This window comes from Musca autumnalis, unplaced genomic scaffold (genome assembly GCF_047663935.1).
Source record: "Musca autumnalis isolate F117 unplaced genomic scaffold, ASM4766393v1 scaffold_3, whole genome shotgun sequence".
In the NCBI taxonomy this organism is placed as follows: Eukaryota; Metazoa; Arthropoda; class Insecta; order Diptera; family Muscidae; genus Musca; species Musca autumnalis.
This window is the reverse complement of record NW_027411866.1, coordinates 239,575,640-239,590,757: the sequence shown is the minus strand read 5'-3', so window position 1 is coordinate 239,590,757 and position 15,118 is coordinate 239,575,640. Positions and strand designations below refer to the sequence as shown.

Sequence of the window (15,118 nt, the reverse complement as noted above, 5' to 3'; positions counted from 1 at the left end):
CGTTCTCTCCCACGACGATCGGATCTACATCTACAAAAACAAACTTGGGATTGCAGTGACCTGAACAAAGTAAAAAATAAATTCGTAAAATTGAAAAAGTAATGGGTTGGGAGGCACACATTTGAAAAAACATAGCATAAAATTGGTTAAATTGGCAAATCATGTTAAGGACAAACACTATCCTTTATCGCCCTTCATACAGTATTTAGTTTACAAAGAAATAGATCATATGCTCGCACTAAATGTTATAGAGGAAGGCGATTTAAGGACCATGATCTGCGAATCTGCACCTAGAATGTTCGCACTCTTTATAGAGAAGGTGCAGTTTACGCGCTGGCAGTTGTACTTGAAAAGTACAAGGCCGATATTACTGCCATACAGGAAATACGATGGACTTGGAAAGATGTCACAACAACACCTAAAGGCGACGCACTGTATTATAGCTGCCATGACACAAAGCATGAGATTGGTTGCGGTTTTGTAGTTGTTCAGAGGTTAAAACATCTGGTCTCCAGCTTCACCCCAGCGAATGAAAGACTTGCTACAATTCGATTAAAAGCAAAATTCTTCAACATCAGCTTTATCTGCGCTCATGCTCCAACCGAAGACAAGGACGAACAGACCAAAGATATATTCTACGAGAGCCTAGAAGAAACATATGACCGTTGTCCTGCCCATGACATTAAAATTGTTCTAGGCGATTTTAATGCCAAAATTGGAAAGGAGAATATCTTTGGACAAACAGTCGGGAAATTCAGTCTACATAGTGAAACATCAGACAATGGAATGAGGCTGATAGACTTCGCAGCGGCAAAAAACGTGGTAGTTAGCAGTACCAGATTTAAGCATCTCGATATTCATAAGGGCACTTGGCTGTCTCCAGACCAAAGAACAATAAATCAAATTGATCACGTTGTGATAGATGGAAGACATTCATCGAGCGTGTTGGATGTACGATCGTTCCGAGGAGCAAACATAGATTCGGACCATTACCTCGTTGCAGCAAATGTACATACCCGCCTAAACGTTGCAAATAAAGCACCGACAGACACAACACGAAAGTTGGGCATCGCTAAGCTGCAAACACAACAGATAGCCACAGCATATTCCACTCAACTGACCCAATTGCTTAATGAAAGCGCTTCTCTTCCCTATAACATATTAGCACAATGGCAAAATATTGCCCACTCCATGCAAACAACCGCAATATCAGTACTTGGATACCAGAGACCTCCAGCAAAGAATCCATGGTATGACCAGGAGTGCAGTGCTGATACCGAAGAAAAAAATGCGGCATATAGGGCTACTTTACAATCTGTAGCAACGCGTAGCGCACGTGAGAGGTATCGGGAGAAAAGGAGAGAGGAGAAACGTCTTTTCCGCAGGAAAGAGAGAGAGAGATGGATAAGAGGGAGTGTGATCAAATAGAGATGTACAGGAGACAGAACGAAGTCCGAAAATTCTACCAACGAGTGAAGCATCAAACTGATGGCTTTGGTACAGGCATATCCTCCTGTAGAGACCAACAAGGAAATTTGGTAACTGATACAGATAGTGTGATCAGGATATGGAAAGAGCATTTTTCAGACCAGTTGGTATCCAGCGAAGGCGACGTTGGTATCCGATAGTGGCGAAGACTGCGAAGATACCACAGATCTAATCCCAGTTCTTTACTTTTCGTATGCCTGCTTGGACGCCTGGACCGATATAGTCTGTCTTCAAGCTTGGGTGATGTCTTCGAAAAAATCGAGTTTTATAGGAGCCAGAATGAAGTCCGAAAATTCTACCGAAGAGCAAGCATCAAACTGATGGATTTGGTACAGACACATCCTCCTGTAAAGACCAACAAGGTAATTTGGTAACTGATAGAGATAGTCTGCTCAGGATATGGAAAGAACATTTTTCCAAACTGTTGGTATCCGATAGCAGTGAAGACGGCGAAGATACCACAGTCCTAATCCCAGAAGATGGTATTGAATGTATACCGCCCAGCCAAGATGAGGTAAGGACAGCAATAAACCGGCTGAAGAATAATAAGGCGGCAGGAGCAGATGGCCTACCAGCCGAGCTGTTCAAAACCGGAGGCGACACGCTGATAAGGTGTATGCATCATCTAGTTAGCACCATCTGGCAGGAAGAACGCGTACCCGACGATTGGAACGTGAGTATCCTATGTCCAGTCCACAAGAAAGGGAATAAGACTGTATGCTCTAACTATAAGGGCCTAAGTCTGCTCCCTATTGCATATAAGATAGTATCTGGCATATTGTGTGAGAGTCTAAAGCCTATGGTCAATGAAATTATTGGACCCTATCAGTGCGGCTTTAGACCTGGCAAATCCACCATTTACCAGATATTTACCTTGAGACAAATCCTGGAAAATACCCAAGAAATGCAGATCGACACCTTCCATCTTTTCGTCGATTATAAAGCAGCATTCGACTGCCCTATACGCTCAAAGGTGTTCCAAGCCATGTCTGATTTTGGTATTCCTGCAAAGCTCATTCGGCTTTGTAGAATGACATTAACTGAGACGGGATCCTCAGTTAAAATAGGAAAAACCCTCTCCGAAGAGTTTATTACCAAAATATGTTTCAGACAAGGAGACGGCGTGTCGTGTGATCTATTCAACAACCTGCTGGAAAAGGTCATACGAGACGCGAAGGTAAAAAAAAATGGAACGATATACACGAACAGCCATATGTTACTGGCTTATGCCGACGACATTGATATCATGGGTCGATCGGTAAAGGAAGTAACTGACACCTTTGCAAAAGTCGAAAGTGAATCTGCTAAATTTGGTCTGGCAGTAAACGGCGAAGAAACCAAGTTGATGGTATCGACGCGTAATATGTCCACAAACCCCGCACCATCTGTGAATGTTGGTACCTACAATTTTGAGGTAGTAAAGGACTTCGTCTACCTCGGCACCGCCATAAACACAACAAATAACATCAGTTGTGAAATACGAAGAAGAATAGTGTTGGCTAACAGATGCTACTTAGGGCTGAGTAAGCAGTTTAGGAATAAAGCCACCTCTCGTCAAACAAAAGTAACACTTTACAAAACACTGATACTACCCGTGCTAATGTATGGTTCCGAAGCATGGGTACTTGCTCAAGCAGATAAGGCAGTGCTTGGTGTGTTCGAGAGAAAAATTCTTCGAAAGATCTACGGGCCAATCTGTGTTGACGGCGAATATCGGCGTCGTATGAACAACGAGCTGTATCAACTATACAATGACATCAATGTAGTTGAACGAATCGAGATACAACGATTGCGATGGCTAGGCTATGTTATAAGAATGAATGATGATGAACCCGCTAAAAAGGCGTATAAATACGGGCCGCATGGAGGTTCTCGCAAATCTGGAAGACCAGCAGCAGACAGAGAGGATTGGAGATTTTTTCTTAGTTCGGCTTATGGAACAAATGTTCTGTAAAAGGCCAGCTAAGTAAGTAAGTAGGTCTGTTCTTAATTACGTTGTACCGGTATGGACTTCCATCATTAGTGACAAGAAATGGTGAGGGTTGTAGGCAACATAAACAGGGCAATTATGAATAAAAATTCTGTGCGGAATTTGTTCACTCTCCCCAATTGCACATTTCCACGTTTTTGTCCAAAAGTGACAACTTTTTGTCAATTTAGCGAGAGTATTCCTTATTTAGGTGATTCTAGTATTTTTCAAACGTTTAAAAATATTAATTTTAAAAGAATTTAACTTTTTAAAATTATTTTTTTTGTGCGGAAAATTCCGAGGCAAGTATTCCTGATTGCTCTGAAAATAATGTGTTGCTCACTCGACAGTTTTGGCTGGCATGCCCTCTGTCCACTCATTCCAACCACCTTTTAATGGTTCAGGATCTATCCTCTCGGCACATCTGGATGTCATACCATTGGACAATGAACGATTCGATTGCCAATGTCAAGGTCACTGAAGCTTGTTCATACCCAGACAGACCAGAAAGCTGTAAACAAGTATAAAACAAATTGGGTCCTTAACGTCTAGCTGCAGCGGTTGTAGAGGTCGAATGATTGATTTGTTTTAAGAATATTTTTCCATTGACAATAAAACTGATTTTTTTAAGGAATATGTTCAAGGAACTTTTGACCAAAAATCCCTAAGACTGAGACATTCTCGGTCAGGGCTTCAGTCATAGTGCTATTGGAGGAGATAAGGTCTTATATGATTCAGCTAAGCATAAATATTCGTTTCAAATTCTCTAATTTTTTTGTATCTGTTCACGCCGAATTTCCCCAATCGGCAACCCTAATTTAGATCATACTATATTCTAAAATACTTGGGTTCGACATCTCTACTGCTCCTCAGAATTGTGGCTTGTATGCTCTCATTCGCTCTCTGTACTTACATACTTTCCTTTCTATTTTCTTTCAATAAAACCCTTGTTACCTAAGCATCAACCAGTCCTTAACGTCTAGCTGCAGCGGTTGTAGAGGTCGAATGATTGATTTGTTTTAAGAATATTTTTCCATTGACAATAAAACTGATTTTTTTAAGGAATATGTTCAAGGAACTTTTGACCAAAAATCCCTAAGACTGAGACATTCTCGGTCAGGGCTTCAGTCATAGTGCTATTGGAGGAGATAAGGTCTTATATGATTCAGCTAAGCATAAATATTCGTTTCAAATTCTCTAATTTTTTTGTATCTGTTCACGCCGAATTTCCCCAATCGGCAACCCTAATTTAGATCATACTATATTCTAAAATACTTGGGTTCGACATCTCTACTGCTCCTCAGAATTGTGGCTTGTATGCTCTCATTCGCTCTCTGTACTTACATACTTTCCTTTCTATTTTCTTTCAATAAAACCCTTGTTACCTAAGCATCAACCAGTACTGTTGTCCTTGGTAAGCGGTCGTTCCTGTTTCACACATTCAATAAAGAAGAACTATTATTGTTCTTATTTCAAGATTCTAAACATTGCATTTTCTTTTCCTTTTTTTCATTTCTATATTACTTGGTGGATGAATCTTGAATCTTACTCCAAACCCTAATACATTGCATTTTCTTTCCTTTTTTTCCATTTCTATATTCCTTGGTGGATGAATGTTGAGGAAAATATTTCCACTACTGAAATATTTTCGAGGCTCACGGCAAGAACCCAAACGTCCTTCAACCGCCTATTGGCGTTTTCATTTTGGTCCTTCGAGCCGGATTGCGAGTTTTTTTGTTGCTGAGATTTCATCAAACCAATCGATGCTGCCATGACGATTCCAGTGTGAGGGGATATATCGCAGCTTGCGTACCTGGATATCTGAAAAGACAGTTTGTGCTTTGTAGGGGGGGAAATACAATTGTGCTTACAAATAATCGGATGAACAGAAGAACAGTATCCTATATCCTATCAAATCAAAGAAGATTAATTATTATTCTCCACTTTATCTTTTGATTAATTAGCTTAGAAAAAGATTCTCTAATAACAAAAAGAAACCGCTTGTCAGCGTCACAGTATGGTGCCTTTACACTATGCTCTTCAACACTTTTCATTCGAAACACTCATCAATTTTGTCACCATAAATCTCCCAAAAGTTAAACTTGGACACATGAACGAACGAATGTGATGAATATCTGCATTGTTAGCAATAATGATATTACATCATTGTATTTTTAATAATTAATGAGAAACGATTGAACTGACTTGGTTGCCCATTCAACATTTATATTTGTATGTATTTGACTGTCAAAATCTTTGATGTAGCAACACTTATACGACGCCATGCTGGTGGTGCGGGTGTTGAAGTGGAATCTCTTCATAGATTGGCAAAAATTAACGCTACTTGCTAAGTAACCGAATGTGATTGCTATTCATTCATTCATCGTCATTTCAATTTCATGCTGGGCCATAATCACACACTAATGGGTTATGCGCTTGCGCGCTCCACTCTTCAAACGCTTTGATGATCAGTTACATTTTTAAGTCAGAGAGCTCTTGGAAAAAAAACACATGAGAAATTGTGGCGTTGTGTGCAAATAAATATTACGAATACTCTCCACGCGTATTTGGCTACTCTCCGTCAGTGATGCTAACTTGAAATATACAAATATTTTTTTTTTTAATTCAACATTAGATCAATAAACGTGGAGTAAATGAAATGATTTAAAATTTCATTTCTCATACAACAAAAAATAAGCATACATATTTTAAAGAATATTTTGTATTGTCTGTTAACCGATAAACGTGAATCCGGAGCTACTCGAGCAATTCTCGGCCAGTGATCGTCAACTCAGCAACAGCTGTATCAATCCCATTATTCCACCAGTTGAGCAAATCAAGCCAGCTGTAATGAGGTCACGATCTGTTCCTTGTGGCACATTAAACTCAGGTTCGTTGCAATGGCTGTCAACTTCGTTATGATATGCGCCGATGTTCTAGACCATATGCGATCAATCTTACCACGGTGGTGCTGAAGTTTTTTCGGCAATTTACACACATACGACGCGATTGTCAAGAAAGAGAGTAATAAAGAGCTTGCTTTACCTACCAATTTGCTATTACTTGCGTTTTCTAAGGTAGATCCATGTTTTTGTCGTTCTCTTCTTGGTCATCTCTGTCCTAGACTCACTAGTCACAGGGATTGAACAGATGCCCTTGTGGGCATTAAGATCGAAACCAGGAAGATCATAATTATGGCATACTGGACACATAGCTTTATATTTATATTTAATTGACAAAACGCATCTCGCCCAGGGTTGTAAACGCCACAACGAGCCTCTTTTTAAAAAGAAACAAGAAGGGCGACCAAAATGGAGCGCGATGAACTCTATAGTAAGCGCTGCGAAAAACATTCACAAATCCCTCTGAGATAATCGCATGCAGGCTGTGGCAATATACCAACAGCTGCGAAAAAAACAGAGAAACAATTGCACTGAGCAAAGTCGTTGGAGAGACCCACGAAAGCGAAAAAGTACAAATGATGAGTAAGCACGTCCAAACAGAATACGTCATTGGTGCTCATGTCTTTACGGTACCGTAAATGAAAGATTCTCTTGAGGCTGATAGACTTCGCAGCAGCAAAAAACCTGGTAGTTAGCAGCACCAGATTTAAACATCTCGACATCCATAAGGGCACCTGGCTGTCTCCAAATCAGAAAACAAGAAATCAAATTGATCACGTTGTGATGGATGGAAGACATGCATCAAGCGTGTTGGATGTACGATCGTTCCGAGGTGCAAACATAGACTAGGACCACTACCTTGTTGCAGCAAAGGTACGCACCCGGTTAAACGTAGCAAAGAAAGTACGAACAGACACAACACGAAAGTTAGACATCGGTAAGCTGCAATCACAACAGATAGCCACAGCATATTCCACTCAACTAGCCCAATTGCTTAATCAAAGCACTTCTCGTCCCGATAACACATCAGGACAATGGCAAAACATTGCCCACTCCATGCAAACAGCCGCAAAATCCATACTTGGATACCAGAGATCTCCACCAAGGAATCCATGGTATGGACAGGAGTGTCGTGCTGCTACCGAAGAGAAAAATGCGGCATATAGGGCTACTTTACAATCCGTAGCAAACGCGTGGCGCACGAGAGAGGTATCGGAGGAAAAAGAGAGAGATGGAAAAGCGGTAGTGTGAACAAATCGAGATATACTGGAGACAGAATGAATTCCGAAAATTCTACCAAAGAGTGAAACATCAAACTGATGGCTTTGGAACTGGCACATCCTCCTGTAGAGATCAGCAAGGTAATCTGGTAACTGATACAGATAGTGTGCTCAGGATATGGAAAGAACATTTTTCCAAACTGTTGGTATCCAATAGTAGCGAAGTCGACGAAGATACCACAGAACCAATCCCAGAAGATGGTATTGAATGTATACCACCCGACCAAGATGAGGTAATGGCAGCAATAAACCGGCTGAAGAATAATAAGGCAGCAGGAGCTGATGGCCTACCAGCCGAACTGTTTAAATCCGGAGGCGACACGTCGATAAGGTGTATGCTCGCATGCCCAGATGGAGCTAACTAGCTTATTAGCTCCATCTGGCAAGAAGAAGGCGTACCCGACGATTGGAACCTAAGCATCCTGTGTCCCGTCCATAAGAAAGGTGATAAAACTTTATGCTCCAACTATAGGGGCATAAGTCTTCTCCCTATCGCCTACAAGATAGTGTCAGGGATATTGTGCGAACGACTAATGCCCATGGTCAGCAAGTCCATTATCGATCAGATTTTTACCCTGCTGCAAATCCTGGAGGAGACCCAAGAGATGCAGATCGACACCTACCACTTTTTTGTCGATTATAAAGCAGCCTTCGACAGCCCGCTACGTTCAAAGGTATTCCAAGCAATGTCTGAATTTGGTATCTCCGCAAAGCTCATTCGGCTTTGTAAAATGCCTCTAACTGATACAAGATCTTCAGTTAAAATAGAAAAGAACCTCTCCGAAGAGTTTTGTACCAAAAGAGGTTTCAGGCAAGGAGACAGCCTTTCGTGTGATATTTTCAACATCCTGCTAGAAAAGGTTATACGAGAGGCAAACGTCAAAAGAAGTGGCACAATCTACACCAATAGTCACATGTTACTTGCTTATGCTGATGATATAGACATCATGGGCCGATCAGTAAAATAAGTAACTGATACCTTTATGAAGGTCGAAGGAGAATCTGCTAACGTGGGTCTGGCGGTAAACGGCGAGAAGACCAAGCTGATGGTGTCGACGCGCAATGCGTCCATTGAGCTCGGACCGACTGTGGATGTTGGTTCCTATAATATTGAGGTAGTAAAAGAATTCGTCTACCTCGGCACCGCCGTAAACACAACTACCGACATCAGTTGTAAAATAAAAAGAAGAATTGTATTGGCTAAGAGATGCTACTTTGGTTTAAGTAAGCAGTTTAAAAACAAAGCCACATCTCGTCAAAAAAAAAAAACGCTTTACAAAACACTGATACTACCCGTGCTGATGTATGGTTCTGAAGCCTGGGTACTTGCGCTAGCAGATGAGGCAGCGCTTGTTGTGTTTGAGAGAAAAATTCTTCGAAAGATCTACGGACCAATCTGCGTTAACGGTGAATATCGACGTCGCATGAACCACGAGCTGTATCAGCTATACAACGACATCAGTATAGATAAACGTATCGAGATGCAGCGATTGCGTTGGCTAGGCCATATAATAAGAATGAGCAATGATGAATCCGCTAAAAAGGCGTATAAATACGGACCGCTTGGCGGTGCACGCATAATTGGCAGGCCAAAGAATAGATGCCTCAAACAAGTGGATGAAGAGATGACAAGGTGTGGTATTCCAGAAAGCAAAGCACTAAACAGAGAGAGTTGGAGATCTTTTCTTAGTTCGGTGTATGGAACAAATGTTCTGTAATGGGCCAGCTAAGTAAGTAAGTAACGATACTTGGAATTTAATTTTTGAAAGAGGTGAACTTAAGATGCAGCTGTATAACAACAATATCACAAGAGATCAGTATCAACAACTAGCAAAAACAAGTGAAGCTGAGCTGCAAGAGGAAACATAAGAAAGCTCCTAAAAGATCTGACAAAAACAGTAGAGGAAGAAACATAACATAACCAGGATATCGCTTGAAGGATCACGAAATAGAGGTCGACCAAGAAACACCTGGCGGCGAACACTAACCCAATAACTAAGACAAAACAACCTTATATGAGAAGATGCAAAAACAACGGCAAGTAACCTTGTAAGATGGTGATGCTCTGTGGATGCCCTATGCTACCAAGAGGAGTAACAGCACAACAACTTATATGATTCGGAATCCGGCTTGAGATGAGTTTATGAAATCCTCCAGGTTATCTTTGATACGGTTGAGGATAATTTTGGCTATTATTTTTGCTTTTGTCGGTAGCATACAAATACAACGCAAATTTCTCATTTTTTTGGCAATTTTTACATTTATGCCATCTTTCCATTCTCTCGAAAAGGACTCTTGCTCCCAGATATCAAACATCAAAGGGAAGAGGATTTCAGAACTAAATTTATAAAGGTTTGTATAATTCAGCGGGTATACATCAATACCGGCGGCTTTTCCATTAGGTTGTTGTTTGATGGCAGCGAAGACATTGTTTTTTGTATCCTTGTATTTACATCATATATGGTGGCATCAAAATCGATAAGATATTCAGAATTAATTTCCACATTCAAAAGGTTTAAAAAGTGTAGCCTCTAGCGAGAAACTTCCTCTTCGTCGGTGTTAAGAAGATTTCCTGCTTCATGTTGAAGATGTTGCGGTTTACCATTTCTTTGGTGATCCTAAATACTGTACGGGAGTCACCAATGTTTGTTGCCTTTTTAGCTTAATTTGCCAATTTGTCAATATGGTTGCGTTTGTCTCTTCTGACTGAGAGCTGCACTACTTTACGGAGGGATCGATATTCTAACTCGTACTGGTCTAATGTTGGCGGACTCATATTTTCCCCAGGGTGGCTTCATTCGATTTTGAATGGTGTTCCATGTTTCCTCCGTCATCCATATTTGTCTTCCTTTAGTCAGAAGACTCAGAGTGTATTTTGCGCATTTTATAAATAGGTATGTGCCTGGTTTTATTCCATTTTTCTGTAGCCGTCGGTCGGTTCACATTGAATATTTGTTATCGATGTTAATTTCCGCAGTTTTCCAATAAAAAAAAAATGTTTACCGAGTTAATGTTCATTCGGTACTCTGCAAGCTTCAAGGGCTTTTCAACTGGTCAACTTTCTGCATAGCAGCGGTTTGAAGCATCAACGGAAGAGTCGACAAAATAATATTTTCTCATTCAACGCCAGAACCTTTTTAAGACTTTTATTATATTGACATCACTGCCGGCCCATAGCATTTTCGCATCATGAGTTTCCAAAATTCTCATGCCAATTGAGTTGACAATTGTTGTCTTTGTAATAGAAACCTCCAATCAAATCGTATCAAATAGAAACAACAGTAAACATTAGACACTTCAACACTAATGAACGACGCAACGCTATGACGCTATTGTCAACGCAGCCGCTGTTATAATTACCATAGACGCCGTTAAAGCCAAAATGAAAACAAAATGCTGACGTTAGTTCTTTGTGTTTGTTGTCTGGTGTCAGAAACAACAACAGCAATAAAAATTCTAAGTTCAGCAAAAACAAACCTCCGATTCAAGCGCAGAGTAGAACTACTGGACTCTTGACTGTGACTCACTCACCGATTCATACCTCAGACGTACAATGACAGCTACAGCGTTTGGGTTCTTTCCAACATCGGTTTCGTTTGTTTGTTTTCGTTTGCTTGTTTTTGTTTAAATGAGAAAATAAAAACGTAAATTGCTTTTTGTTTCTTTATTCTTTCTGCGTGATTTGTGTGAATAAGAAATGAAGTGAAATAAAAAACATAAAACACAAAAATATCTAAACAAAAAAAAATATTTATGCAAATTTGAATGAAATTGTGCGTTGCGCGTTTCGTTACTTTTTTTGCGGTCATTGTAACTTCCTTCCACGATCGGTCGGTCGGTGAGACACGATTTTGTACTCATTTCTCTTGTGACGGCGGCGGCTCATGCTTGTGTTTTTTCTTCTTTTTTTTTGTTTTCTACAATCTCACACCACAAGATCAAGGTGTACGTACCACCTCCCCATTCCCCTCGTGTATAACTCAAGCGTCGGGTCTCTTGAGGTTGAAATTATATGCAGCAGCATTTGGCTTTTTGTTCTTTGTAGAAAAAGGCGTCGCGTTGTAGAACTTCTTTGTGAGTGAAATCATAACAGAATAATGAGTGGTGAATAAGAAATACAACAAAATAATAACAAAAAGAAGCAAATCAATGAATGAATGAAACGCGTAGTGTGCTTGCTTGTTCTTGCATCAATGAAAGCAAATGAAAATTATCTATGACAAAAATGTTGTCTATTAATGATCATATTTTGCGGTAATGAAGATGATTTACTCGCATTCTGAAATATTTTTTTTTAATAAGTGGTTAATTTTTTTGTGATATTTCTTATCAAAGGCAACGGAAAGCAAGTGATCCTCCACCCATGTGGGATCACATATTAAGGTAATTTTGAAAATCAAATAATATTTGTTGATAGCGTTAAAGTGTTTACACTCTCTGCCCTATGGCTAAAGAGGTTATATGAAATTACGGGTTTAGACCGACCCCACATACAGTAAGTCACAATCAAAAGTATCCACTTCAGTTTCTTTCATTAAAAATGCAATTGCTAAGAGTAAATTAATAAAAATCATTTTATTCTTTTTTATACTTATACATTAGTATCTTAACTTAAAATTAATAAAATAAAATTAGCAAAATTCAGGTAAATTTAGATAAAAAATAAAAATTGTTAAACAACATCGATTTCTACCTCACAGTGAAAAGTATCCACACTAAAAGTTTCATTTAACAAAACAGATATCTTATGCTTAGTACTTGGTATGATATCCTTTGTTATCCGTTACAGCTTTTAGCCGTATTGGCATAGATTTAACTAAATTTTCGGTGCGCAAAATCTAAATTTTTCCCCATTCTTCTTGCAAGGCATATTTCCTATACTTGAGATGTTATGACTTCTTATATTTGTCTCCAAAATATTCCTTAAATCGTCTATAGGACTCAATTCCGAGGATTGGGAAGGTGTTTCAATCACTTTTGGACAGTTACATAGCATCCATTGTCGATGTGTGTTGTTTGTGTGATTTTGATTAAATTGAAATGTTGTCCCCCATTTCAAATCATCCCTCAGAATATTTAAATAACACATCTTATCCATAATTCCTTCGATAAAGATAAGATTTTACACTTCCTACACTGGAAGAACACATACAACTACATACCTTATCGTGCTTTACGGTTACGGAATTGTGTGTTTAGGGTTCAAGGTCGTATTTACCCTACGCCATACCTTACTTGGTCTATCCTACCCAAACAGGTTAAATTCAGGGATGCCAACAGAAAAAGTTGTGTTAAAAACCACCACAAATATCTACAGACTAAGACCAAAAAACGGACGGAAGTCTGGCAGCTAGAAAGATGTAATCATAAAACTCCCCAAAAGAGGCGACTTAACAGACTGCAACAATGCAATAACCCTCCCTAACACGATTTACAAAGTATTAGCCATAATCATTAACAAAAAGCTACAGGTGATCAAGCGCTCATTACGCGACGAACAATCTGGATTCAGACCCCATCGTAATTGTATCGACCAATCGAATACTCTCCGAATACTTATCGAACAATCCATTGAATGGCATTCGTCATTATACCTAGTGTTCATGGACTTCACGAAAACATTCGATTCGATAAAACGCAGCGCAAAATGGAATGCATTGCGAAATAATGGAGTCCCACAAAAAATAATCCACATAATAAAAGCAATGTATGAGAATGTATCACTCAAAGTTCGACACAACAACATATACAGCGATACATTCACCACAAACATCGGAGTGAAACAAGGTTGCCCTCTATCCCCACTATTGTTTGCGCTAGTGTTTGACACTGTATGGGGATTTAAGGCCATGAAAGGCTTTATCCTTACGATTTTTTTGTAATGTATGTAACTGCATATTTTCAGGGTTTAAAAGCCAGCATCTAAAAACATTAGCATTAGTTGTACACTTCAACTGCTACACAATATTCACACACACGGCTAAATAAGCAACCGAACGCATATTTATTTTTGTACATTTTTGCTTATTTCGTTTTTTACGACTAATCTTTTTTTCGTTAGGCATAATCGACAACCACGCTACATATTTGAGCCGCTCAGTGCACACTTCGACTAACTCCACTTTTTGAAAAATGTGAGATTTTAGTGTCAAAGCCTTTGATATCGCCATATCTATTTATGATTATAATATCTTTCCTGAATTATAAATATGAGCACCTTTAAATAACAAGTTTTTATTGACCACTGAATAATATGCAATTTTTTTTCAGTGCACACTTCGATTAACTCCACATTCAAATGTAGCTCTGCTCGCAACGTGCACATGCAATACTCTTTCGGCTTTTGTTGAAACCATAGATGGCCTTTAGAAAATTATGACGTATATAACATACATTTTTGACGTATATTACATACGTCGAAAACGTCGTAAACCTAGCCATGAAGAATGACGCTAACATAAAGCTAACATGAATTAATTACAATTATTGTTTTATAACCGAACTACCAACATTAATTTTTATGTGAAACCTGTAATATATGTGTATAAAACTAAGTTTTTCGTTAATAAAAAAATTCAAAACCTAACTTTATTACTTTTTTCAGTGCACACTTCGATTAACTCCACCATTACCACAACATTACTAACGATTGTTTGTTGACTATTGTTTTTATTTTATTTTATATACCGTTAGATGAAAGCTATACCTGCTATTATGCATTCTACATTATATATTTGAATCCATATTATCAGGGGAATTTTAAAAAACAATATACATTTCATCATTGCTTTTCTCAACTTTTTATTTTATGGAGTTAGTCGAAGTGTGCTCTGAACGCTTCATTTAGCAGTCGGCTGACCATTCGTCGCAGCGAATTAGCCACAGAGTGTGTTTTTTGTGATTAGAGTTGCCAACGCAGTAATAAAAAAGATGTCATTTAATGTCATAATACTCCCATCATATGGTAGAACCTAAAGAATACTAATTATTATTGTTTAAAAATAAAAAAAAATGTATTTTGAACGGCTTCACAAAAAATTCACATGTCCTTTGAACGAAAAAGTGGAATTAATTATATAGTGATTTTGAATGCATTACACTGGTAACCCTGATCTCAAAAACAATTGTTTGCTGAAAACATGGCTAAGCCGTTGAAACTTTGTTGCTTGTTCTCTTTTCTGATGTGTGTTGATCATGTGTGCTGCAAAATATGAGTATGCGTCTCCGATGCTTTTTTATTACAGCAACAATATCGAAATTTGTTGCTACATGTTGCCGTTGTTCATTGCTGCTAAACATATTTCGAAGAAATTTTAGCAGGCAAAGCTGTAAATATTCGGTGCTTTTGCTAATATGGCGTTAGCATTTTAAACCCTGCAAACCCTGCAGCGAATTAGCCAGAGAGGGTGTTTTTTGTCATTAGAGTTGCCAACGCAGTAATAAAAAAGATGTCATTTAATGTCAAAATGCTCCCCTTA

At 38.9% G+C, this 15,118-nt stretch overlaps 1 protein-coding gene across 33 annotated transcripts in view; it reads left to right on the top strand.

Moving 5' to 3' along the window:
• Rok (Rho associated coiled-coil containing protein kinase) overlaps positions 1-15,118 on the top strand; it is a 138,320-nt gene that overhangs the window by 38,547 nt on the left and 84,655 nt on the right. For 3 of the 33 annotated variants that reach the window (XM_073977388.1, XM_073977399.1, XM_073977376.1), the window contains exons 1-3: positions 10,921-11,284; positions 11,686-11,894; positions 11,976-12,023. The exons of 23 other annotated variants lie outside the window; for them this stretch is intronic. In XM_073977388.1, coding sequence (XP_073833489.1) covers positions 11,857-11,894; positions 11,976-12,023 — 86 coding nt within the window. In that variant the 5' untranslated portion in view covers positions 10,921-11,284; positions 11,686-11,856. Of the gene's footprint in view, positions 1-10,920; positions 11,895-11,975; positions 12,024-15,118 lie in introns of those variants that run through there. 7 more of the 33 variants (XM_073977400.1, XM_073977377.1, XM_073977379.1 and 4 more) reach the window with 5 other exon arrangements.